Source organism: Pezoporus flaviventris, unplaced genomic scaffold (genome assembly GCF_033815535.1).
Source record: "Pezoporus flaviventris isolate CSIRO_AGI_PZ_B2104156 unplaced genomic scaffold, CSIRO_AGI_Pfla_v1 ptg000070l, whole genome shotgun sequence".
Classification (NCBI taxonomy): Eukaryota; Metazoa; Chordata; class Aves; order Psittaciformes; family Psittacidae; genus Pezoporus; species Pezoporus flaviventris.
The window spans coordinates 2,620,804-2,645,921 of NW_026892618.1; the positions used below are offsets into that span (position 1 = coordinate 2,620,804).

Sequence of the window (25,118 nt, forward strand, 5' to 3'; positions counted from 1 at the left end):
AGGTGACATTCTGACATCAGATCAAATGCCTTGAATAAAGATTGATTTTCTTCTTCATTATGCTCAGTCCTAACTCCCGTTCAACTGACATACATTAAATGGTAATAAGAAAAAATAACTAATCATAACCACAAAACTCAAAATAAATCTGGCGATGTACCCATGAGAGAAAATTACAATGTTGTACATACGTCTGATACTGCCTAGCACAGGCTCTGGCTAATACTCTGCAATTTAGAAATCACTCTGCATCTAGAAATCTTTTTAATCACAGAATTTACCGTGCACCTGTAATCACTCCTTGTGAAATTACATAAACATTACATATACTGCCGTACAGATTTCTTTATCCCTCTCTGCTGTTGCACATCAGTCCTGTTATCAGTAGCACTGTTATGAACGTATACAGATACAGAAAATGAGTTATTCAGGAATATTTAAAAATGTTTATCAGTGGCACATTCTGCTATACATTCTACTGTGGATCTCAGACTTATTTTGAGGGCTGTTTCCTGCTTTGCTAAGAGTGAAAGCACACGTACTTCGCTTATTTGCTTAGACGGCAGCAGCCGAACACCGAACACGGAGCGTCCCGCAACATCATTTGGAAGGGCTCACGGACACACGCACGTCCCTCCCGGAGGTTGAGCAGCCACGACAGGTAGCTCGTTGCCTACGCGCGCTTTCGCGCTACGGCGCCACCCGCCGCAGGGCCGGTGCACCCGGCGGCTCCCGCCACCCGCTCCGCTCACGGTGTTCACCCCCCGCACGGCGTATGTTCTAGAAGACGCCGATCTCCCCTCCGGGGGTCAAAGATGTTGCGGCGCCAGAGCCGGCAGAGGTGCATGGGATCGGGCTGCCCGTGGAAACTTGCCGGGACTCCCCTAGGGCCGGTATATAGAACGCCCACACCGTGAGTGCAGGCGCGCAGGTGAAGTCTCGGGTTCCGGACCGCCGGCCGCTCTCAGTCCCCGGCACCACAATCCGGGTCTTCCCGGGAGATCCCGGCGGGTTCCTCCCCGCTCCTCCCTCCCCAGGCAAAGGCTCTGCCGTGCCGTGCCGTGCCACACCGCACCACCCCTTTCCCGCCGGGACCCGCCGCTCATCTCATCTCACCTCACCTCGGCTCGGCTCGGCGCCCCGCGCTGGAAGCCGCCACCGCCGCCCTGCGGGCACACAGACCGGCGTCAGGAGAGAGAGATCCCCGCGCCCCCCAGCCCGGCCCCTCCGCGCCGGTCACTCACCGCGGCGCCACTCGCAGACTGCCTCTATTGTCTTGCCCGCCCCGGCCCGCTCCGCTCCGCTCCGCTCCGCCCCGCCGGGGCAACCCGCCGCGCCCACGGGGCCGGATCCGCTGCCGGGCGGCCGCTGCCGACGGATAAGGAGGGCCTCGGAGGCAGCACGGCCGCGCTGGCGCCGCCGGGCTCGTTTGCGGCGGCGGGGTTGGGGGCGCCGAGGTGGAAGCCCCTCGGGGGGACAACAGTCACCGTAGTGGGGTAGCCCCTCCTCGGTGACGGGACATGACGGGACATGATCTTTGTGCTCTCACCGGTGGAGATGCCAAGTGCAGGACCAGGCCCTGCCGTCCTATTTCGCCCATGGACCCCTTTTCCAACTGGCTGGCTGTAGGTGGGCCCGTGTGGTTTTCTCAGCACCCCAGCGTGCTGGAGCCCACCTTCGTTGTGGGCTTCGGGGTAGTTTTGGTTTCAGTGGCGAGATCTGTGCTGCTCAAGAATCCCTTTGGGCTTCAATACATCATAATTTCAAGATAGTCTTTAAAATGTTGGGAATGCTGTGGTACTGTTCACTTTTAAACAGGGAGGAGAAGGTTTTCCTCTTCATTCAGTGTAGCAGAAGCAACTGCGATGAGCAGGCATCCCCAACGGTCCCCAGGGAGCTTGGGGAGGAGAGTGGGGGACAGAAAGCAGGAGAAGCCTTGGCAGCGCAGCCGGAGCAGATCTCCTGAGGGGTTAAAGAGAGAGACTTTTTTTGAGACTTACTCAAATCCTATTGACTTCTTGCCAAAAAAAGTTTAGAGAGGTCAGGGGACTTCAAGTGTTTTTCACTATTGATAACAGTGTTGTGAGCGATTCAGTTGGTATCTATCACCCATCACTAGAAGAGATTTAAAGAACCCAAACCCCCTGTTGCTCCACACTTTGTTGTCATGTCAAACAGGAGACATCACTGGTTAATGCTTGAGAGTGGACTTTGCCCTCTATTTATAGTATGATCTCATCTCAGTGTGAGGGAAGGTAAACACCAGGAGGAGCAGAATGGTGGCACAGATACAGCACTCCACCTGAAGCTGGGATGTCCACAGACTTTTGCAGCTAAACTTCTAAATGTAGAAAAGTGTGTGTGTGTATATACACTTACACAACCCACTGCTTTGTGCACTACACATAATGATCCTCCTTGGAACATCCTTCTCTCCCATCTTCCGAGCATGACAGTGCTTATCTTCCAACTCATGCCAAGGAGTGTGTCGTGTGAGGGTGGTGTTTACATTTACACATGCAATTGGCTAGATAAAAATTGCCTCCAAAGTACAATAAAAGGGAAATTAACCTTGGTAATATTACTTTGTGCCAAGGATTTGTCCTATTTACCAGTTCTGATATTTCAGATTTAGTGTTTACTTTGCTTCACATCAGTAACAGTTCCCTTCCTGAAACCAGGCTTAGTTTTGTACATACAGGTAACCTTGTTTAATTGAGCTGACTTAAGCTTAAAATAAAACAAGCAAATGTCATCATATGAGTGATTTCTGTTGCAAAGATAATGCATTGATGCTACTACAGCATTTCCTGATAAAATAATAAGCATTATTGAGCTGCTCTCAAATTCTCCCTGACTTCCCTTGTTGGAACAATAATGTTACAAAGTGGAGATGCATTAAAAACTAGAGCATCTATTACTAGCTTTGATGTAACACTGTTGATGTAATTGTCAGAGAGACAGCAAAACAATAGCTTTTTATGCCATGGAACTGTAACTTCAGTTAAGGACTGTTGGACTAAGCTAAAAGACTCTTATGTTAAAAAAAAAAAAACCAAAACAACAAAACGTGTTTCTGTCCTTAATGAATTATTTAATATATTTCCAAAGTGGTACTTTTTCAGCTTTCCCCTGAGGTATGATGGATGCAAGGACAAAAAAAGGATTGATGGCAAAGAGAAGAATCAGGTTTCCTTTTCTTGCTGCCGGCTGTCACAGCAGACGTACCTTCTTGGTTAGAAGAAGGCTGTGAATACTGCAGCATGTTCTCTTCTGCTGTCAGAGGTGGTGTGGTGCCAGAAAATTTCCACTGCACGTGAATGAAGGATTCTGCATTTTCTGCTTCTTTCACAGTTAAGCTAGGGAATATTCAATAGCTCCAGTTATATGAATTATTAAATTTAACTATTTCTTTGTAAATTTAACTATTTCTTTGCGTCCTTGAAACTGAGACTATTACCATAAGATGATCTGGTAAATCATAAAGCATATTTATTATCTTCAGATTACTTGGGGAATTAAGGCTTTTAGGAAATACAGGTTGATATCAGTTATTTGCTGTAGCCAACACACTGCAAACGGCTTAATTCAGCTACTGCCTTGATGGATCTAAATTTTTTTTTTAATCAGCAATTTGTCTTACAGAATGAGCAATTTATTTTTTCCATAGAGACTTTTCAGATCTCCTGAGTTCATTAAATACCTTATTATTGTTTTGCATTGAGCCTATCATGTGATGTCAGTAACCTTAATATACATCTGTTTTTGGAAGGAATTTTGTGTATGTAAACTGGGCTTCTTTGCACAGGCACTTATGCCGTAACTGCTTAGGTACTACTTCTCTCACCCAGTTTTCACCATGAATCACAGTTGTTGGTAATTTGAGGCAGAATTCACGTCTCCTCAGAACAGTATCAATACAAGAGAAGATATTTCTGCAGCCATGTGGCGATGAACCTCCTTGCACCTGATGTGCTCAGACAAGGACTTGAGCTTTGGTGTGAGAGGCCCTGTGTAATTTTAGGTATCACAGAATCATAGAGTAGTTTGGGTTCGAAGGGACCTTCAAAGTTCATCTTGTCCAACACCCCTGCAATGAGCAGGGACATCTTCAACTGGATCAGGTTGCCCAGAACCACATCCGGCTTGACCTTGAATGTCTCTGGGGATAGCACATCCACCACCTCTATGGGCAACCTGTGACAGTATTTTACCATCCTTGTTGTATTTTTTTCCTGACATCCAGCCTGAATCTCCCCTCTTTTAGTTTAAAACCATCACCCCTCGTCCTGTCGCAACACGCCCTGCTAGCATCGGGTCTCCCCGCTACGGAGACAAGATGGCGGCCGCCGCGCGTCTCCTTGGCAACCGAGCTCTCCCTGCCTCCGTCACCGCCTCGGAAGTCCCGCCCCGGCGCGTCGCAGTTGCTAGGGAAGGTGCCGGAAGGGAGGGCCCGGGGCTTGGTGGAGCCGCCGGCCGGGGCGATGGAAGCGAGCGGCGGGCGTGGCTGGGTTTGAGGGGGAGTCGCGGCCGTCTCTCGTGCCGGCAGGTGAGCGCGGGCAGCGGGCTGGGTGTCATCCCTCCCCCACCCCCCTCCCGCAGACACACGGTGCGGGCTGCAGCCGCCCGCCGTTGGGGGAGATCCTCGGCCTTCCTTCCCCCACCGGGCCTATCGCGACAGCTGAAGTTCCCTGCGGGATCGCGACCCCTCCTCGAAGATGGAGGGGTGAGGTAATCACCTCGCTTAGATTCACCCTGCGGCCCACTCTCGGAGGGTCCCTGGGAGGGACAAGGGCAAAGCTAGACAGAGTCAGCATGTTCGTGGGGCTGTCACGACATGTCGGTGAGGGCCCGAGTCCACTGTGGTTCCCTGCGGGAGCATGTGTACGCGCGTCCGCTCGTGGCGCGTGTGGTGACCTCCTGCTCCGGGGGTCCTCGTTGCCCACAGCTCAGCCACGCAGCCCTTCCAGGCTTCGTCTCCTTTTTCTCCCTAACATGATGGGAATCGCTGTGGCAGGTCCTCCCAGTCTCCTTTAAAGGAGTAACCGCATCAGCAGAACTGGATTTTCCAGTAATAAACTTAATTATGAAACACAATTATGTCTTCTGACTGTTAGAAGCAAATGGAGCTTGCTAGATCAGGTGCTGCAGGCAGTGGCACCACTTGCTTATGCTTATCTTTGCAGTGTGAAAAGCTGTTATGTAGTCAGCATGAGTAGCTTCTGTAGTGGCGGTAATGACAACCAGGGTGCTTTCGGATCTCACTGTCACTGCATGAATTTGTGCCAGGGCAAGAGGCCCTCAGTTTGGGATTAGGCTGCTGCCAAGTTTCCTTGTGTTTGCTTGCTGTCCCTGGGACCAGTCTGGGCAGAAATGGCAGTGTTTTGGGGAAGTGTCAGACCTGCAGTATCTATATTATACATGTGTTGTCTCATGAGTAGGAGGTCTGGTGCTCTGTGAAGGATTTGACTTAATGAACCATTACCCTCCTATATGCAGTAGGCAGGCTGGGGCTGTGTTACACAGCTGTTTGCCATTTTAAGGATCTCAGCTGACCAGAAGTTTGAACACATTGTTACCTTGTGCAATCTCATCAGGTTGGCTGGCATACCTAATTGCAGATGAGAGGATTCCTGTAGAAAACTATGTTGTATTAAAATTGTTATCAAAAATTCTTATTTTCAATAATATAGCTTTATACGTCTCCTAATTTGTGGGTTACACAAAATGAGAAGATTTTATTTACAGGCAAGTTAAACATCATCTGAGATGGTCAAACTGTCTGCATAAACCAAGGACTAATTTTTAGTCTGCTGTTGTATTGTTAACCTTTTAATCATCCTGTCAGGTGATGGACCTATAAGGCCTAAAGTTCCCAAATCAGGAGAAGAATATTTGTGGCAGAAGTTATCTTCAATTTTTAGCTTTGGTTTAATTTTTACTCACCTTCCTGTGTGTAAGTCTTCTGTCGAATTGTCTCTGGCTTTTGAAATCAAACCATGCCGTCTCTGGGAGTTGTATAGCATAGCTAGTCATGGAGCAGTCCCACCTGCCACCTACCACAAAATCCACTTGCTGGATCAGCACATGCAGTCTTCCAGGGTTCCTAGCTGTAGGATATGTAGTATGTGTTGAAATCTCTTCATAAAGAATCCTACAGAAAGGATGCTGTAGCAGCTGTTGCATCCTAGGGTAAAAATGAGATTACAGCATTAGAGGTGTTAGCAAAGCAGCCCTGTTTGTGGCAGTGCTCCCAGTATCCTGATCTTTGCCAGGCAGCAGCTACATGCTTCTGTCAAGGGAAAGGCCCAGGCGGCTACATTTGTCTGATGCAGCACTTCTGGAAGAACAAACCCTGAGGGCAGTTGCAGCTTAACGATGCTGGAGCAAGACACACTGGAGAAGTAGGGAGACGGATCAAGGAGTTGGGTAATAGAGAAATGGGTATAGGGTTGGGGCTGGATGTTGGTAACCTTATGGGGTAGCTTGGAGATGCGGAGGACATGTTTTAAGGCCTTTTGAAAATTTTACGTTGTGTTTCATTAGGGTTTCATTATTTAAAACATTTCCTTTTTGAGGGGCAATTCTATTCCAAGCTGACTAATCCCTGAACTTGTAAAACCACAACAAGCGTGTGTGTGATACTAGTGAGTCACTGATGATGAATCATGCATACTTCAGTGCAAATAAATGAATCCCTTTGTTTCATTTATTTTTGTTTTGGTAGTATCTGGAGGGCCTACAGAAAGATCATGACCTTGTGGAACCAGGTGTTGTTTAAGCACAGAAAAAGACAGACTCTGAGCCTTCATACACTCTTTTTTTATCTATTTAAGCTTGAGTTCAACTTGTCTTATCAGCATGAATAAAAATATGTCTAAACCTCTTTAAAATCGAAGTCTAATAGTAAACATTTCTGCCTTGTGGAATGTGGCAATTTAAGTAGTCTAGGAAGGAGAAGGTAGGAGCACTATATAAGGGACTGTGCATCCCAGGAAGAGAGAAATAGTAGGGCTGTTAGCTTGCTGGCAAATTTACGTCTCCCTATGTAGTTCTGAAAATTGAAGACCCCTTGAATTTCAGCTCAGTATTTTAGTTGCAGAAATTGTATTAACTACATTCATTATTTCCATTAATTGCACCACTACATTAGTAAAGGTGAAGTTTTAATTGGCTTTTCAATGGAAAATTATATGTAGAAGGAACAGTAGGGGGTGTTACATGTGTGTTTATCTGCTATCTCTCACTCCCTTGCATGGCAGTTTTTGTCCTTGGGAGAAGGGTATGCCAAAGAGTCTGCTTTTGGCTTAACAAGATTTTCTTCTGAATTAGCACTTCTTTGCACTCGATTTCTGTGAAACATAACTATGAAGATTCACTAGGCTGCAACTGTAAAAGTAATTTGTGAAATGAACTGCAGAAAGACTAAGCAGCAGCATCGAAACTGCTTATGAGAGCTTTAGCAGTTATTATAATTTGCTCATGAATGTATGTTAGCTTGCTTAAGTTACATATTAATCAGGCCTAGATCTGGGATGAGCACTTACTTAGAGATGGGGTAAATAAGTTCTTTGTTGTATATAGTGTACTGTCCACATCAACTGGATTGTAGGATTTTGGCTGTTGAGTATGTATGCACAAAGGATGATCTGCTTCAATTCATGCGTCTTCACCCCCATCTTCACTGGTATTGCATTAAAGCACAATTTAAGATGGTATAAAGGTGATCTCACCAAACAGCCCTTGTAAAGGAGAGTGCCAGCTGGTGAGTGCCTGCTGCTTTCAGAAAGCTTCAGCCTGCCCTTCACAGAAGGGGCTAATTGTGGGTGCTGGGCTCATCCACACTTCCTCAGTGAATTTGTTCTGTATTCCTACCTTGCTAGATTTGCCTGTCTTTCTCAAACAAAAAGGACAAGGATGCAATACACTATATCAGAGGATTGACAAAATCACACAAGCCCTCAGAACAAGACAGACAGTAATAAACTGGAGTGAATTGAGCAGGGGGTTTACCAAGATGGTCAGGGGGCTGAAGCACTTGTCTGATGAGGTGAAGCTGGGCAGCTGTGTTTCTTCAACACGGAGAAGAGGTGGCTCTGGGATCACAGCCTGCCTGTGAGGAGGTTATTAAAAAAGACAGACCAAGGCTCTTTAGCAGGGTGAAGGGTGGGAAGGCACAAGCTGAAAGAAGAGTTCCAGAATATATGAGGCAATATGTGAGGGAAAAACAATACCCAGCACCTTTTCCTATTGAGACCAGTCAAGCAGTGACACAGGATGCCAGAGAAGCTGTGCTATCTCCATCTTTAGAGGTTTTCAGAATGTGGCTGGATAAAGCTCTGAGCAACCTGGTTTGACCTTATAGCTAACCCTGCATTGAGCAGGAGGCTAGACAAGAGACCTCCTGAGGTCACCTCCAGACAATCCTGCAACCCTTGCAGGAAAGGCTGACCTGGACATGTGAGAGATCTAATGTAGAAGGTGACACCTAGGCGTCGTGAATTGAAATGCAGCTTATAAGCACTTCCCTAGCAACCATAAATTTGCAGAAATCCTGCTGTCAGTGTTTTAATCATAGAATGGTTTGAGTTGGAAGGGACCTTAAGGACCATCTAGTTCCAACCCTGCTGCCTTGGGCAGGCACACCTTCCATTAGACCATGTTGCTCAAAGCCCCATCCAGCCTGGCCTTTAAATAAACCTTGCTTGCAGTGCAGCCTTTTCCAAACAAGTTTGTCTGTCAGTCTCCAACATTTCACCTCTATTTCACATTTCCCACCTTTCATCCTCTTCAGCCCCCTGGGGAGGTGCCTTTTCCCAAGCAAAGCAAGAGGCAGGCACGGTCCCCAGTGCCCACCTATGGCCTTGCTAATGATATCAACTTATCCATCTCCCCCTTCCCCACTAGAGCAGAAGGCAAAATCAGAGCTGCATGAAGTACAGAGAAGACAATACAAAGTTGGTAATGTTACTTTGGTTCCCTTCCTTGCAGTATAGGAAATCATGATTCTTGGTAGAGCACATAAGGGATTTCTCTTGGAATATTTTTTTTTTAATTCTACAGTCATGAAGTGATCCATATGAACTCTCCTACTTCAAAATAAAGCAAAAAGGTATATGCATGTAAGTCTTGGTTAGAAATCATAGAATCACAGAATGGTTTGAGTTGGAAGACCATCCAGTTCCAACCCCCCTGCCATGGGCAGGGACACCTTCCACTAGACCAGGTTGCTCAAAGCCCTGTCCAGCCTGGCCTTGAAAACTGCCAGGGATGGAGCATGTACTACTTTGCTGGGCAACCTATGCCAGTGCCTCACCACCGTCACAGCAAAGAATTTTTTCCTTATGTCAAATCTAAATCTACCCTCTTTCAGTTTAAAGCCATTTACCTTTGTCCTATCCCTACATGGCCTTACAAGTCCTCCCACTCCAGATTTCTTGTTGGCCTCTTCAGGTACTGGAAGCTGCTCTGAGGTCTCCCCGAAGCCTTCTCCAGGCTGAACAAGCCCAGCTCTCTCAGCCTGTGTCCATAGGAGAGGTGCTCCAGGCCTCTGATCATCTTTGTGGCCCCCTCTGGACTTGTTCAAGCACATCCGTGTCCCTCCTGTGATGTGGGCCCCAAAGCTGTCTATGCTCTGTGTTTGGTTCTGTAATCATTATACAATAAATGTACAACAGTGATTTCTGGCATTAAGGTATTTAGTGAGAGATGTGAGTTGTGTGCCCATTCAGAAAAGGTGGATTGGCTGGGGAGCGTGAAAGGTCCTTGTAACTAGTGTCCTTGTTTGCAGTTGTCCAGTTCCCAAATGCAGTCCTATTATTTTCCTTGATTTTTAATTTAATTTGCTACTTCTATCTTACGTTAAAATGCTTTCTAGACGTCACTTTGGAGGTTTTCAAAGCATGGCTGGATAAAGCTCTGAACAACCTGGTTTGACCTTTCTAGATGCCACTTTTCATCCACTTTGACCATCCTGGTTTGTGTCCTCCCCTGTTTTCAATTTCACATCTTTAAACTTTTCTTTACTAATAGGTTGATTCTGCTTTAGGATAATGGCAGGAAAAGTAAAGTGGGTAACTGACATAGAAAAATCTGTTCTAATAAACAACTTTGAAAAAAGAGGCTGGATTCAGGTGGCAGAAAATGAAGACTGGAATTTTTATTGGTAAGTACATTAAAAATACCAATTTCTAATTTTATGAAGCATTTTAATATGTTAGTATCATCAATAATCTAAAAAAATGTGTATTAAAAAGTGAAAGATACAGAAATTATCATTGATTTACCACAGTGCTCCTAAGAGTATAACATTGTTTCTGTAATTTCTCAGGCTACCACTGGTCTTCTGTTCAGAGTTGCATTGGTAGACTCCTGTATATGTGCAGGCCTGCTAAAGTCATTGGGGTTCCTCAGAGTAGAAGGTCCCATCTGCATGGATCCATTCCCATGCTACTGATCTCATGTATCTTTGCAGTTTGCCAAAGATACAGTCAGGGAGTGGAAAGTCGGTGACCTAGCAAGATACTGATCACTTCTGGGAATGCCAGTTGTGAACAGCCCAGGGGGAAGGCTGCGCTAAGTGTTTTTTGAACTGTGATACCTGATTTTATTTGATTTTGGGTTTGTTTGTTTTTTTTTTTTTTGCAGTAAGCAGAAGTTTTCCATTACTGTTGGAGGGGATATGTGGCCTGAGGGGAATCTTTGAATGTATCTTTTCCCCAAATTTTCTGGCAACTCAACATAAAATAATCCAAGAGTACACAGTTCCAATATATGATTAAATATTCGTTTATCTGTGTGGTGGAGTCTTGCCCTGTTACCAGAGTCCAGGCTTCTATAATAAAGGCTTTGAGGACTGTACTTCTTCGTGATAATGATTTATATGCAGACTGATTATTCAACATTTCAATACTTAGAGTGAATGTGAAGTTTAATCAGAACAATGGTGAAAGGGGAGTAAAGAATCTAGCTTCTCTTTTGGCATTTGTGCAATATAAGACCATGAAATGCTGTCCTAGAATGCAGTAATCTATTAATTGGCAGAAACAGTACTCTGTACGTAAACCAAACAATTTATATTGTCCCTTTCAGATATGACAGAATGGCGGTTTGTGCTGCCAAGTGTATCCTTTGTGAACCACTTATTCAAATGGGTAGGAATCTAGTAATCTCATGATTTTGGAATGTGGTTGAGGGGAAGAGGTGGAACAGGGCACTCATAGAGACTGTTGTGTGACTGGTTGTTTTGTTTTGTTTTTTTTCTTCCTGAAATGATAACGTAGCAGATTGATAGCAGTCAGGAAATATTCTTAAATTTCCAATATAAGACATGCAGTACAAATTTTCTTTGGATCTATAGTCCCACTCTTACCTTCTGTGAAAAATAAAGTAGATATGTGATGGCATTGTCACTGCAGCCCCTGATCTGGCATTTACGGGTGATTTTAGTAAGATCTCTGAATCACTGTTTTCAGTTCATATGCTTGACAATCTGAATAGCAAGGTAGTCAGTAGGAGGTTGTTTTTATGGCTTTTTTTAAGAGAGAAACTGAATTTACAGGAAGAGAAATAACAGAAGTTGCTTCTGTAGCACTTGGGGGTGTGTTGGCCATTTTTAGATCCTTTTGGGGCTTAACCTGTTATCAACAAGGCAGAGTCCAGTAGGCCCAAGTTGTCATCTTCCTTTCCTCTCTTGTGCCAATTTTAGTCATAGTAGAGGGATCAATAAAACCTCTGGCAGGATTTTGTTAATAGAAGGTCAGCACATCTTGCATTGTCACTGCAGCAGGGTATTAGAGTTTAAAGAGAAATGAGAGAGAAAAGTTGAAGTGTATGTAACAAAAAAAAAAAAACAAAAAAACAACAACAACAAAAAACAAACAAACAAAAAAAACCCCAACAAACTTTATCTTCCTGGATTGTGTTTCTTGGGTAATGGGTTTAAACTTAAACAGGGGAAGTTCAGGTTAGATATAAGGAAGAAGTTCTTTACTGTGAGGCACTGGAAAAGGTTGCCCAAAGAAGTAAATGCTCCCTCTCTGTCATTGTTCAAGGCCAGGTTGGACAGAGGCTTGGGCATCATGGTCTAGTGTGAGGTGTCCCTGCCCATGACAGGGGGATTGGAACTAGATGATCTTAAGGTCCTTTCCAACCTTAACTATTCTATGATTCTATGAAGTCTTTTGGTATCTGTCTTTGCTTGCAGGATGAGCGTACAAACAATCAGAAATGTTTTCAGTGTGGAAACTGGTTACCGCCTCTCTGATGACCAGATTGTCAATCATTTCCCAAACCACTATGAACTGACCAGAAAAGATTTGATGGTAAAGAATATCAAGCGATACAGGAAAGAACTTGAGAAAGAAGGAAGTCCACTTGCAGAAAAGGATGAAAATGGGAAATATATTTATTTGGGTATGTGGTTCTCATTATCAACATTCATATTCTTTCCTGTGTAGTCAATGACCTGGAACTGACCTAGCTTTTCTGTGCATAAAGCACCAAACTTCTGAAGTGTTAGAACATCAAAGTAACTATCTTGAAATGCTCTGTCCCCGTTAGTGAAGTGCACTTTGTCCTAAAATTATTTGCTGTATTCTGCAAACTTTACAGCCTTTTCTCTCTGTGTTCTCCTTTTCTCTCCCTTCAAGTCTGAATTAGAGCAGAAGGAAACAGAGAACAGGTAAAGTGATAAAAACTGTTGTAATGAATATTTTGTAAGAAATACTGTATTTTCAAAGGTTTTCACAAACTTTCCTTTGAAGGAAAATAGCTAATATTTTACAAATTGAGAGGAATAGAGGGGATGGCACTTGTTCAGGATCTTCATTGAAATTGGAGAAAAAGTAGTAATAAAAGACTGAACATTTCTGTTTTCCTGTTGTATTACCAAAGCACCAAGGCCCAGTTCCTCCATTGTGTACTTGATAGTATTCAGCAGTATTCAAAGAGGAGCACAAATCCATTTTGTGTGCATGGAAGTTGTATTTAGACTTTGTTTTGTTAGGAGTAAGGTCCTTAAAGAAGACTGAACTTAACAGTGCAGCATTACCTGAAGTAACATTGGATAAAATGATAATGAAATTACTATTTTTAAGTATAAGGGTACAGAACTAGACTTGTAACTAGGCTTTTTGTGGTTGGGGGCGGGGGGGGGGAGTGTGGGGGAGAGGTGGGTTGTTTGGTTGCATTTTTGTTGATTTTGCTTTGTTTAAAATTATTTTGAAGAGGGAAAATTGTGGGATTAAGGTACTCTGCAATAAGATTAGTGATGAAACCAAAGGACTCTGGAACTTCACATGAGATGGAGTTTCTTTAATTCAAAAGTGAAAAAACATTATCTGAATATCTTATACTGGAGGGAAAACTAAAATTAACTTTTTCAGAGAGGCTCTTGGCAGAACAGAATGAACAAACTCTTCAGAGTAGAAGTTTGGGGGAAGTTGGAAAACAAGAAACAAGTAATGACTGCTAGGAAATACAACTAAACAAACAAAAGGCAAACCAGCAGTAGATCAGGAATGAGGAGAGTGAAGTTGTTTTAGAGGTCATAAAGCATTGCAGCAAAACAGAAGTGGAGATAACGTTGAACTGATTTACATCTTGGGAAAGTGAAAGTGTTCATCCCTGAAAAAGAGCAGCAGTTCTGTATGGATGGAAGTGAAAATAATTTGACAGCAAAAAGTGACAAATGCTTTTCTTTACATTTGAGTAAGCATTGTAATACTGATTGTGGGAGCAAGTAAGTGACTAATGGGAGTTACATAGAAATAAAAATTACCTCATCCAAAGGGGAAGCGACACCAGCATTCACATGTTTGGTGCACAGAGAATGATAAGGTGGTTAATGGAATGGTAAAAACTGACATAGTAAATTGAGAAAGTTTGGTAAATTGGAATGGTATGTAGTATTCTAATTTCACAGCATATAAACAGAATGCGAAAACTAATGAATGTGAATTAAAATCTACTTAGCTGAAGTTAGCAGCAATATTTTGCAATTGTTTGTTCAAGTGTAAACCTAAATGTAGAATTTAAATAAGATGAAAAGCAACGTAAGTCTTAATGAAGGTGGATAGTGCCAGACTGGAAAACTGAAAATACAGAATTTTTTTAGTCTGTATGTGTTAATAGCCTTATCAGACACAGTGTCCTTAATTGTGCACCTTATGTGGGTTTTTTGGTTTTCCTTCACTCAGATTTTGTTCCTGTTACTTTTATGCTTCCGGCCGATTATAATCTCTTTGTTGAAGAATTCAGGAAAAATCCCTCCAGCACTTGGATTATGAAACCTTGTGGCAAAGCTCAAGGAAAAGGAATATTTCTAATCAATAAACTCTCCCAAATTAAAAAATGGTCTCGAGACAGCAAAACGTCTTCGTAAGTTCTTAAAACCAAAACCCTTTAGTGTACTTTCTGTAATGAGGTGAACCATATGCTAAATGTCCGATGCATGGAAAAGTATTCCATTATTATTGCTTTGTCATTATATAGTTAGTTTTGCATTTAATCTCAGTTGTTATCTGACTTCCTCCTTCAAGCAGGTTTTAATGCAGTTTGTTTTGGTATGAGGAGGTACAAAGTACTGTTCAATTAAGTATTCTTTATAAAAATGCTTTCAGTGGTGTTGAGGAAAAAATTGCGTAAAAATAAATCGTTCTGCTTCATAATATTAAATAACAGGAAACAAGCAAATTCAGTAATTATTAAATACATGTTAAATAACTTTTTCAATTAGTACAAAGGAAGAGTGCATTTATTGCAACATGGTCTAGTGTGAGGTGTCCCTGCCCATGACAGGGGGTTGGAACTAGATGGTCTTAAGGTCCTTTCCAACCCTAACTGTTCTATGATTCTAAAAATACATTATCTATTTGGAGCACAAAAATGTTGGTGATCTACTTCCAAATGGATGAAACAGGTCAGCAATCTACCTTTTTCTCTGACTAGTAAAGGTTTTGATCACACAAGTAATACTGATTTTTTTTACTGTTATAAAGTGACTGGTTGACTATCACTCAAGTCTTCCCCCCCCTTTTGACTTTGAATCTGAAGAATGTCACAATCTGAAAGTTATCGTAGCTTTTCACAGTGGTTTGCCAATGCACACCAAGCATAAATACAAATGTTCTATATGACCTTGACTAATGAAGGTAATGTACTGCATACTCTTTGCTTGTCTTAACTGTGCCAAGCTCTAAGTGCTCTCCAAGGAAAAGACTGGCTTGTAGAGCTGCATTGTGCGTGGTGCAGTCAGCTACCCTGTCAACTTCAAAACTGAGTTTAAATGGTTAGTTGATCTTGGTCATCTGTGTAGTATTTTAAACATTTTTTTGTGTATATAATACCTGATGCCAAGTGTGTATTATTAACCACTACAGCTTTATACATTGTACATGAAGAAGATTAAAGATTTCAGCCACTTCACAATGTACAGACTACTAAAGGAAAAAAAGATTTATCAGATTATATCATTGCAATTGTTAAATTCTGAAACTTGATTTGTGTTTTTCAGGTTTGTATCTCAGTCTTCCAAAGAAGCCTATGTGATTTCTCTCTATATTAACAATCCATTACTTATTGGTGGAAAGAAATTTGATCTTCGTCTGTATGTTTTAGTATCTACATATCGTCCACTGAGATGTTACATGTAAGACTGTATGTATTTGTATTTTGTTTTGAGAGAACATTTAATGTCGTCAAAATAAGTATCGTAGAATGCTTTTTTCCTGATATCTTGTTGGGGTTTAACACATTTTAATGACTTTTTGCATTTAAGGTATAAACTTGGATTTTGCCGGTTTTGCACAGTAAAGTACACACCAAGTACAAGTGAACTGGATAACATGTTTGTACATCTTACAAACGTTGCCATTCAGAAACACGGGGTAAGTGTACTTAGTTCTTAGGTGCTCTTTTGTAGCAAGACTGTTTTTCTTAAATTGTCCCAAAAACCTTGGCATAAAAAGACTTTATTTGTCATATTCTTCATCGTCTTACAATTAAAATACTTCAACTTGAACTTCTAAATAAATAAACTTTAGAAGACTGCAGGTCAAAAGTATGCAAGATAATGAGTTGCAGCTCTGTAATAGAGTGGAATATCTTCAGTACTGACTTTCAGTAGTTGAAAGCAGGGGTTTTCTTCCAAGTCTCCTGTCATTTAAATGCTAATATGCTCATTTAGGAATTGATTCTGTGAGCAGTGGAATTAATGAAGCCTGGTTCCTGTAGATTCGTATTTTATAATAGCACTTTAGTATCAGCTTCCTGATCTTCCCTTCCCATTCTCTCTCTCCCGTGAAGTTAATTCAGCTTTCCTATTTTCAGTACATACTCATCACAGTACTTTCCAGCTGCTTCTCATGTTTTCCCTGCTCCGCCCCCCTCCTTTTGCTCCCTGGGTAAGAAAGGGAATGTGCAGTTGAGATCTTGGAGATGGATGTTTGCTGCCTGGCCAGCTGGTGGCTTCCTTTTCAATGGACAGGGTTCTGCCTGCAAAACAGTTCTGTCCTGTAATTTGCCATTGATGTTCATAAAACATGTGGAAACCTGATAGCTTTGACAGGACTTCCTTATGTCACCACAGGCTGAAATTCACCAGTGGGAGGAAAGGCCAGTGGGTCAGGGGGGACATGCACAGATGGGCATACACTATGACTGCCCAAGCCTTGTTTCTTCAGGGAATCCACTCGATTATGATGACTGTCCCTTTGCATTTTTAGTGGATGTCTGTGATTTATAGACCATGCCTCTGTTACAGTAATTAAAACTATACTGCCATGCTTCCAAATTTCATAGTTTTTAGTTTAAGAGTAGCGAAAATAAATGTGTATGTACATACGCATGTACACTCATGCATATATATTCATGTGTGCATACACCAACACTCCACAAGATACATTTAATGTATCTTAAATTGCAACCATGCTAAACGTGTCTATTGTTGTTCTGTAAGATGTGCAGCATAGCAGAACTACTTTTATCTGGACATTCTGTAGAATCATAGAATCAACTCAAGTCCAACTGTTACCCCAGGACTGCCAAGTCCACCACTAAACCATGTCACTAAGGGCCTCATCTACATGGTTTTTGAACACTTCTAGGGACATATCATTTGTGGTGGTAGTTATAAACTAGGGTAAGTGTCAAAAAGTGGTATTTTTCAGTACTACAAACATTTTCTTGCTCAGGTGCTGATTTGTAAAGTGCTTCTTTACAAATTATGGTTCTGACAGGGCTCACTGAGAATTGGTTGTGGTGAATGCAGATCCCATGTGACTTAGAGCATAAATCATGGTGCTGTTTGCAGTAGTAGTGAAGAGGTGAGGCATGTGATATGTTGCCTATCCCAAATAAAAGTAGAGGTGAAAGTAGTGGTGAGGTCACCTGAAGAGAGGACAACAGAAATGTGTATAGAAGGAGCAGTTTAAAAATGTAGAGTCATTACTGGAATATATGAAAAACTATATAATTTCAGAACCACTAATATTTGTTGAGTTTTGTAGAAAGAACTGAGAGGTTTAATGCAAAGCCACTCTATCCTATGTGCCCTTGTGTTTTAAACTTGTCTAACTTTGGAGGCACTTAGGTTGTACAATTTTAGAAGAACCTGATTTGAACAGTCAAGTAATTTATCAGAATCATTATGTGGTCTAGAAAAACTCTTTGTGTTCTAGCTGTTAATCTCTTCTCTAAGTCCTGTGTGAACCATAGTGTTCCAGTGTGTTTGTACCCTACTGAGTAATGGGAAAACATCCCTAATTTGAAAAGTGTACAAGTCTATATTGGGAGAGGGAAATGGTAAAATGCAGGAAGGAGACTAAGTCACTATACCCATTATAATGTTGGTGCTGGGAAACAGTTCTAGGTCATTATTCACTGCGTGTGCAATACAAGCACAACAACAGTAATTCAATATTATTGTTTTCAGTTAGTGATCTTCTGTGTAGCCTGCAATACTCTAATATTTTTAATTAAACAGCTGTGATTGTGTAAGGCTCTACCCAGTTGCAGTCTGTTTTGATTTGAGTACTTGTTCTGCAATGCAAAGAAGGCTGAAACTTTGATCTCTGGAATCTGGTCTCAAGACATTTTTTCCATGCAGCAAGTCCTGAGAACCATGTTTGAGGCCTTTATTTGTACAGTCCAGTTTTACAAATGTACTAAGGGGGGAGCTGTAGAAAAGCCTAAATATAGATAGAGGTTTCTCTGACCTCATCTTAGAGGACCACAGATTTCATTCCTCTGAGAACTGTTTTCTGCATCGTGTTCTATAATTCAGCAGGCATGCAATCATTAACTGTTACAAATACTCTGAGGAGAACCTTTTTAAAGGGGCAAAGCATGTGTCCTGAGAGTTATACAAGGGCTTAATGCATGTCTTTCCATCAGTACGAACACCCCCAGTTTGCTCTTGTCTTCCCATTTAAAGAGAATGTGATGCAGAGCATTGATAGCCTCTGAAAAGACAAATATAATCTCCTTTTCCCCCTGTTCTGTTTCAGTAGCACTTAGTGGTTTTTTCTATATCAAAATACTGAATTACTTGAAAAGTTAACCTTTAAAAATAATTCGGGTCATTTCACTGTCCTCTTGAATGTAACTTGGTAGCACCATTAAGATGATACCATGTTTGCCTTTGGGGAAACAGACAAGTCACATTTTAAGACAAGCACTTTCAAGTGCTCCATTTTAAAACAGCTTTCTTCAGTGAAATTCAGCTATTGCTCACTTAGTTATTTCTTCCTTATCCCAGAGGAGGAAAAAGTTCAATTCTTTCCTTTCGCATTTTAAAAGTTGTATTTCCAAATCAGAAATTATGTTTTACTATAAAGTTGTCAATGTACCAGTTGGCTTCTTTCTCTGAAAAAAGATTTATTACTTGATTTGCAATGTGTGATATAAACATATACAGCTATAGTAAAACCAGTTGTTTATATAGAGTGCAGTTCAAAGTAAAGCTGAACTCTTCATAAACCTGTAGAATAAAAATAACTTGCTGAGGTTTTTTTTAGAGCACTACTTCTATGTAAGTGTAAGTGGGCTTTTTGTGTGAATGAAACAAAACTGCAGAACAACTTAAAAATTTTAGGCTAAACTAACTCCTTTATTTTTCAGGATGATTACAATCATATCCATGGAGGCAAGTGGACAGTGAGTAACTTACGCCTGTATCTGGAGAGCACACGTGGAAAGGAAGTCACAAACAAATTATTTGATGAAATTCACTGGATAATTGTGCAGTCACTGAAGGCTGTGGCGGTGAGTACTGTTCTTGGAATGCTGCCAGCAACAGCATTACAGCTGCAGGCTGCTCGTATCCATAAAGTGAGTTTGCCATCAAAACCCCTAAAATCTTTTTCCTGCTATGTGAGTGATGGTGTTGATGCTGATTTCTAAAATTCTGTTGTCTCCTGACTTCTCTGAGCGGACTTGAATTTTGGGTGAGTGGGTGAGCTGACTGTGCATACTGAAGAAGTGGATGAATCCCTTTCCTTGAGGGCTCTGTGAACTAGTTAATATGACATGATACTGCTCTTGTGAATAGTATTAAGCTCTGTCAAGGCACATGATGCCATTTCAGCAATAACAAATGTGTCAAAGAAAAAATAGCTCTGGAGGACAATTTGTCAAAGCAAACCTAAGGCTTTTAGTTCAGCAGAGTTGCATAACTTACTTTCACCTCACGAGTCACAGAGTTATCATGAACTCTCACTTAAAAAAAAAAGTAGCAACCAATCCTCTACTTAAGTGACTTTCTAGTGTTTGGATAATGTCCTGTGATTACAGTAGATAGCAGGTATCGCTCTGTGAGTCAGCTGGGGTAACTGAAGAGCTCGCTAGTGCCAAGGACTGTCCTGTTCCCAAGTACATGGTCCTGTCATCTCTCTGGCACCTTCTTGAGCTGAATCAGCTCACTCGCCCAACTGACAATTACTGTATTGCTTTATTGATGGGTTAGTACTGTGCCAGTGTAATAAGCTAAATCGCCTCACTGAAGGATCAGCTGAACACCAGAATCAGCACAAGAAAGAGGGACAGGTTATGAAGCTAGGATCACTGGGAGGTGAGGAGGCATGGCTCAACTCACTGTCTGTTGTGTAATCATATTTGAAACAGATGTGAGAAGAAAAGGGATTTAATCCAAATGTTAGAAGAACCTTAGAAGAGGAAAAAGTGTTGAGAATTATTGAGCATGAAATATTTTGATCCTCTGTCTTTCTGACAATGGCAGATGTAATGAGAGATGCTTGTTTCTCCTGTCCCTTTCACTCCCTGAAGAATGGAAAAGCTTTCATTATTAGCCTAGGGGAAAACATCTCACTAACCTGTTACAAAGGTTTCTTTAAAAGATCTGATGAGATTTCCATAGAAAAAAAGTCTTGCCATGCACACCGCAAATGGTTAGCAGATGCTGGAAAAGTACTGATTCTCTAGAGAATGTACATCCAAGCACAACTTGGTCCTTGGTTTCTCTTGACTTTCAGGATCATAGTTGACTTGAGCTAATTAGGGTTTTTAAAGGAATCTCGTAATTGTTTGACCTCAAATTTCTACTCTACATGTTTATATTAGCAGAGAAAAAGAAACATCTTTGAACAAGTCTCGTTTTTCTGAAGTTGAAATATTTCACAATTATTCAAAGCTGTGTTACGTAAAACTTCCTGATGTCTCCTGATGCATGCAGGCTTTAAATATTGTTATTACTTTTGCAAAATATGAAAACACGTTTCTTTTCATAACATAATGGAAAATTAATATGTTAGTATTTAGCATTAATACAATCATTAATATTGATATACTACTTCCAGCTTGGAAAAAAAAGAGGCAATCCTCAACTTATTAGCACACTTGTATTAGAGTAAAAACACTGAAAACTTGCAGAAGATTCATAATGTAGTCACAGTGATCATAGTGATTTATAGCAGAGTATGCATTCAGGTTACGTACTGAATTATTCATTTTAATACATATTGATGTCTTTTTCTCTTTTTTTAGCCTGTAATGAATAATGATAAACACTGCTTTGAGTGTTATGGATATGACATTATCATTGATGACAAGCTTAAACCATGGCTAATTGAGGTAAAGTTACTTAAAATACAGGGAAAAAAACTTCCTTCTCATTTCACAAAGTAAAACTGGCTAGATTTCAATGTAGCCTTTCCTCTTTTGAAACAGTGTCTTTTGTTCCTCAGGTAAGTGTATTAAGAAAAATGTTGGAAAGTAAAACGGACTGTGTGACCGCGCTTGCATGTGCTTTTGTTTCCTGTTTGGTGTTTCTATTTGTTTGTGGATTTATGTTTTGTCTTTGAAATCCAGTATGGCCATGCAATTGGAATTCAGTGGCAGTCTGAATGGTAGAAGCCTATTAGATTCTGTATCAGTAGCTGGAAAACTGGCATTGGCTCAATGGAGCATAACATCAAACTTAGGTTTTAGATGCTGTTACGGCCTTAATGTTGCAGATTGTGAGGAAGGAAAAGGGGTAAATGATGGGTAATTGGGATATTTGGAAGGGGTTTCCCCCCCACCATCTCCCATATGGCTTTCTCTTTAATGTATTGTCCTTGAATCTGTGTTCAACATGAATTTTTTCCATCTCGCTTCCTTCTCAGTCTAATTGAAAGTGAAAGTTCAAATGTAAATGAACTTTATTTTAAAAAACCCAAACATTTATTGTTCTGATACCATTTCTCCATAATAAATGTGGCACACAAGAGATACGTAAAATGAATCCCGGTTTTAATTAGTACAAGATACAATGTAGTGCTTTGAATAGAGAGCATGTGTGTGTTTCTCCAGCTCACAAGTTAACAGGAGAGAACTTGGATTAGGAACATAAATACAAGCTATTTACCTAGAAGAAACCCACAGGTTCCTGTGTAGAGCAGCTGTGGGAGTGAACCAGGCAAACTGTAAGCACTGAAATCTATGGGGTTTGTATCTGTGTAAGCTTAGAAAATTAAACAAAAATCCATGTTTTGTCTGATTCACCCCAGTGCATCTAGTCTCAACAAAAATCTTCAGGCTGACACTGCAGACATTTAGTGGTGTGGGGCTTTTTTTTTTTCTAAGTAAAAAGAAAAATGCCCAGTGGGGGATTCCTTCCAGTGTCTGAGGAACTGAAAGATGTGCTTTGAGATGCTGAGTCTTAATTTCCTAAATAGTACATGTAGTCATCACACATGCTATTTGGAGAACTATGTACCACTCAAAAATTGATGCTGACTGGTTTTTCTTTTCCTTTTGTAGGTTAATGCTTCCCCTTCTCTTACTTCCAGTACTGCTAATGATCGGATCTTGAAGTATAATCTTATTAATGACACACTTAACATTGCTGTGCCTAATGGGGAAATTCCAGACTGTAAATGGAATAAATCTCCACCAAAAGAAGTTCTTGGCAATTATGAAGTCTTGTAAGTTTTATCAATGTTCTATATAAATGCAAATGTTTTCCACTCACCTCACTTTTTTAATATATAGTGTAGAGATAAGGTGAACTTTGTTCTGTTGTGAAAAATGCACACAAAGTACCACTTTGGTTTTTTGGAGCTGCAGTAGCAATGGTGGAGGGGGGGAGGGCATTAAAGCAGAGCTGCCTCTCCCCTTCTCCAGCGAGAATGTTACTTTTCTGCACCTTCTGCACTTTCAGCATGTAGATTTGAGGGATAGAGGCTAAGAGACTGTTGTGTCTTCTATGTGTAGAACTTTAGTTGTATTGATTATAATATATAGATGGTAGTTAAATTGATATAATAGCAATTTTATATAATTTTTCTCTCACTTAATAGAAAAGACACCTCTTGACTCCTGTAATTAATGGATGTAATAGTAATGCGTTGTCAGGTCTTTTTTTTTTTATTTCCCTAATCTGGATTACAAAGAGAAATTAAGGAGACAGATCTTTATGTTGGAGTGTCTGAAGGATTTAACTAGGATTGATTGGTTTTACGCAGAAAAACACTGATTTAATACCATGTTTTTGAAAGTTTCTCATATTTTTTGAGAAAATATTTGGATAGTTTCTTTAGCACTAGTGGTACCATTGTTCAGTATGTCAGGAATGTGCTATGTACATAGGAGATCCACTGCTTTATACCGATCTTAAATACTCTTTATATTCTAGTAAAGACAGTTAAATGTCTGAATTATGACTTAAGTTTGAATGAATGTTTTATACATGGTAGCTGCGAATACCTATGCAATAGTGTGATTAAATATATATTATGACTGTTCAAAAAATATTGTAGTGCTTTGATAATTATAATTACACATCTATAGCTAATTTCTGCTCGGAATTTGTGTGGCAGCCGAGAGGTAAGTATATATTGAGGTTATCTGAGGCCATAGTGGACTTACATATTTAAGAACTACTTGTCACTGCGGTTAAATTTTACAAAATGCATGTCGTCAGATACATTTAATTTAAGCACAGTTGTTTGTTCACCTCATTCTTTCCCTGCTTGCTCTCAGATGCAACAGTGGAGTTTTTTAACATGGCAGCTAACTATCCTGTTTGAAGCAATAGCTTAAGACTTTATTAAACTGCCAGCAGCCTGATGTTCTGGCTTAACCACAGACCTGTGTAGCGAGGAGAAATACAGAAGTACATGGGAAATTTCACAAGTATAAAATTTCACAAACTCAGGAGTTTAACCAAAGCTGCCAGATGTTTTGTTTCTTTCAAAAAGTAGCTGAAGATACTTCAGTTGATCTGTATTGCAACATCACGTGGTAGTATATTTCCTCGAATAATAGCTGCGTGTCAGACTGTGCATGTGTAGAATACAAGCTGTGTGTAGAACAGCTTGTTTTAAATTTCAGTGCTAGGTATTAAGCAAAATCAAATATAGAGGACCCACTCATGTTTGTGTAGTGAATAACAGGACAAGGCATTGAAGAGGATATCTTATTTTCAGATACGATGAAGAGATGGCACAAAGCGATGGTCCCGATCGTGACTTGCGGAGTCGTCCTGGACAATCCACTGGAGTAAAAGGAAATCGTGCAAGAGATTCAGGAAAGCCTGTACTGACCACCTGGAAGTGATAACAGGAGAAACAGCTGCACTCGTGGTAGGAAGGCATCATGAACAAAAATGCAGGTTTTGAACAGATTCGTCTACTTTGCTACCTTGCATATGGAAATATTAAAAGAGGACAGTACAGCTGTTGAAAAGAAGTGAAACAAACAATCTAAAAGCAGTAACTGTACTAGACATACATTGATTTAATGATTATCCCAATAATTATATATATAGTGTGTATGTATATATGATAATTTTGTACATATGTAGTTTGTATATACTAATATTCTCCCAGTAATGATTGAGAACTTTCTTTATAAAGATAATAACTCAAAACATGCATTCTGAAAGAAACCCCTTGCTGTTCTGAATATAATTTATTCCCTCTGTAACCTGTCCCTAGCTCCCTATAATAAATGAGCTGTGGATTCTGTAAGAGTGTGGTGTGGTGAGCGTTAATATTGTCACATGAGGGTTTAGATTCCTGCTAGTAAAAGAAGAGAAACTAAGAAAAATAGCAATGCATGGACTTGAGGCTATTGTCAGTTAAGGCAGCTAATGTTTTACAATTAGTAGTAATAAACTGAAAAGCAATTCTTTATATGCTGAGGATTTTTGGTTTGGTTTTGGTTAGGTTTTTAAATTTCCTGTAATTGTTTTGAGCTGCTAACTCTTTAAAGGTAGAAAGTTTCATGGGCAGAGGGAGTGTTTCAAATGGTATGTTGATGCACTTTTTGACTAGCCATTAATTTTTATTTCAAGATGATGCATGTCTGTAGAGAAACAGACAGAACAATAACAAGCTGTAATAAATCTCATTGCTTGAAGCCAATGAGAAATCCTTATTTGCAGCAGTAATATGAGAATCTCATTGCATATTTGTGCTTGTATATAAGTAAAATATCTGTATATTTTTGTGTGAACTGTAACAAAAATATTGTTGCACATGGTAAGCTATTGCTGGTAGCTATGATAACGAACGTTGTGATGATTAGCTACCAGAATGTATAGAGCAAAATTTAAAAATAGGTATTTCAGTCTTCTAACAGTGTAGCATATAAATAAACTAGTTGGGTGTGTGATTGGC

The 25,118-nt window shown here is 40.7% G+C and overlaps 1 protein-coding gene across 6 annotated transcripts; it reads left to right on the forward strand.

Annotated features, from left to right (window-relative positions):
- The first annotated feature begins 1,495 nt into the window (after window positions 1-1,495).
- On the forward strand, window positions 1,496-25,118 carry TTLL1 (TTL family tubulin polyglutamylase complex subunit L1). Of its 6 annotated transcripts, none has more exons than XM_061472085.1 (10): window positions 1,496-1,629; window positions 10,033-10,165; window positions 12,206-12,414; window positions 14,199-14,379; window positions 15,515-15,649; window positions 15,779-15,887; window positions 19,120-19,263; window positions 21,001-21,087; window positions 22,258-22,421; window positions 23,925-25,118. In XM_061472085.1, exons 2-10 carry the CDS (start codon window positions 10,053-10,055, stop codon window positions 24,052-24,054), a joined length of 1,272 nt encoding a protein of 423 aa, XP_061328069.1. In that variant the 5' UTR covers window positions 1,496-1,629; window positions 10,033-10,052; the 3' UTR covers window positions 24,055-25,118. The 6 variants fall into 6 exon arrangements, with proteins under 6 accessions (XP_061328069.1, XP_061328068.1, XP_061328071.1 ...); XM_061472084.1 differs by lacking the exon at window positions 1,496-1,629 and adding an exon at window positions 4,409-4,549; XM_061472087.1 differs by lacking the exon at window positions 1,496-1,629 and adding an exon at window positions 4,424-4,549 and having other exon boundaries at window positions 10,049-10,165.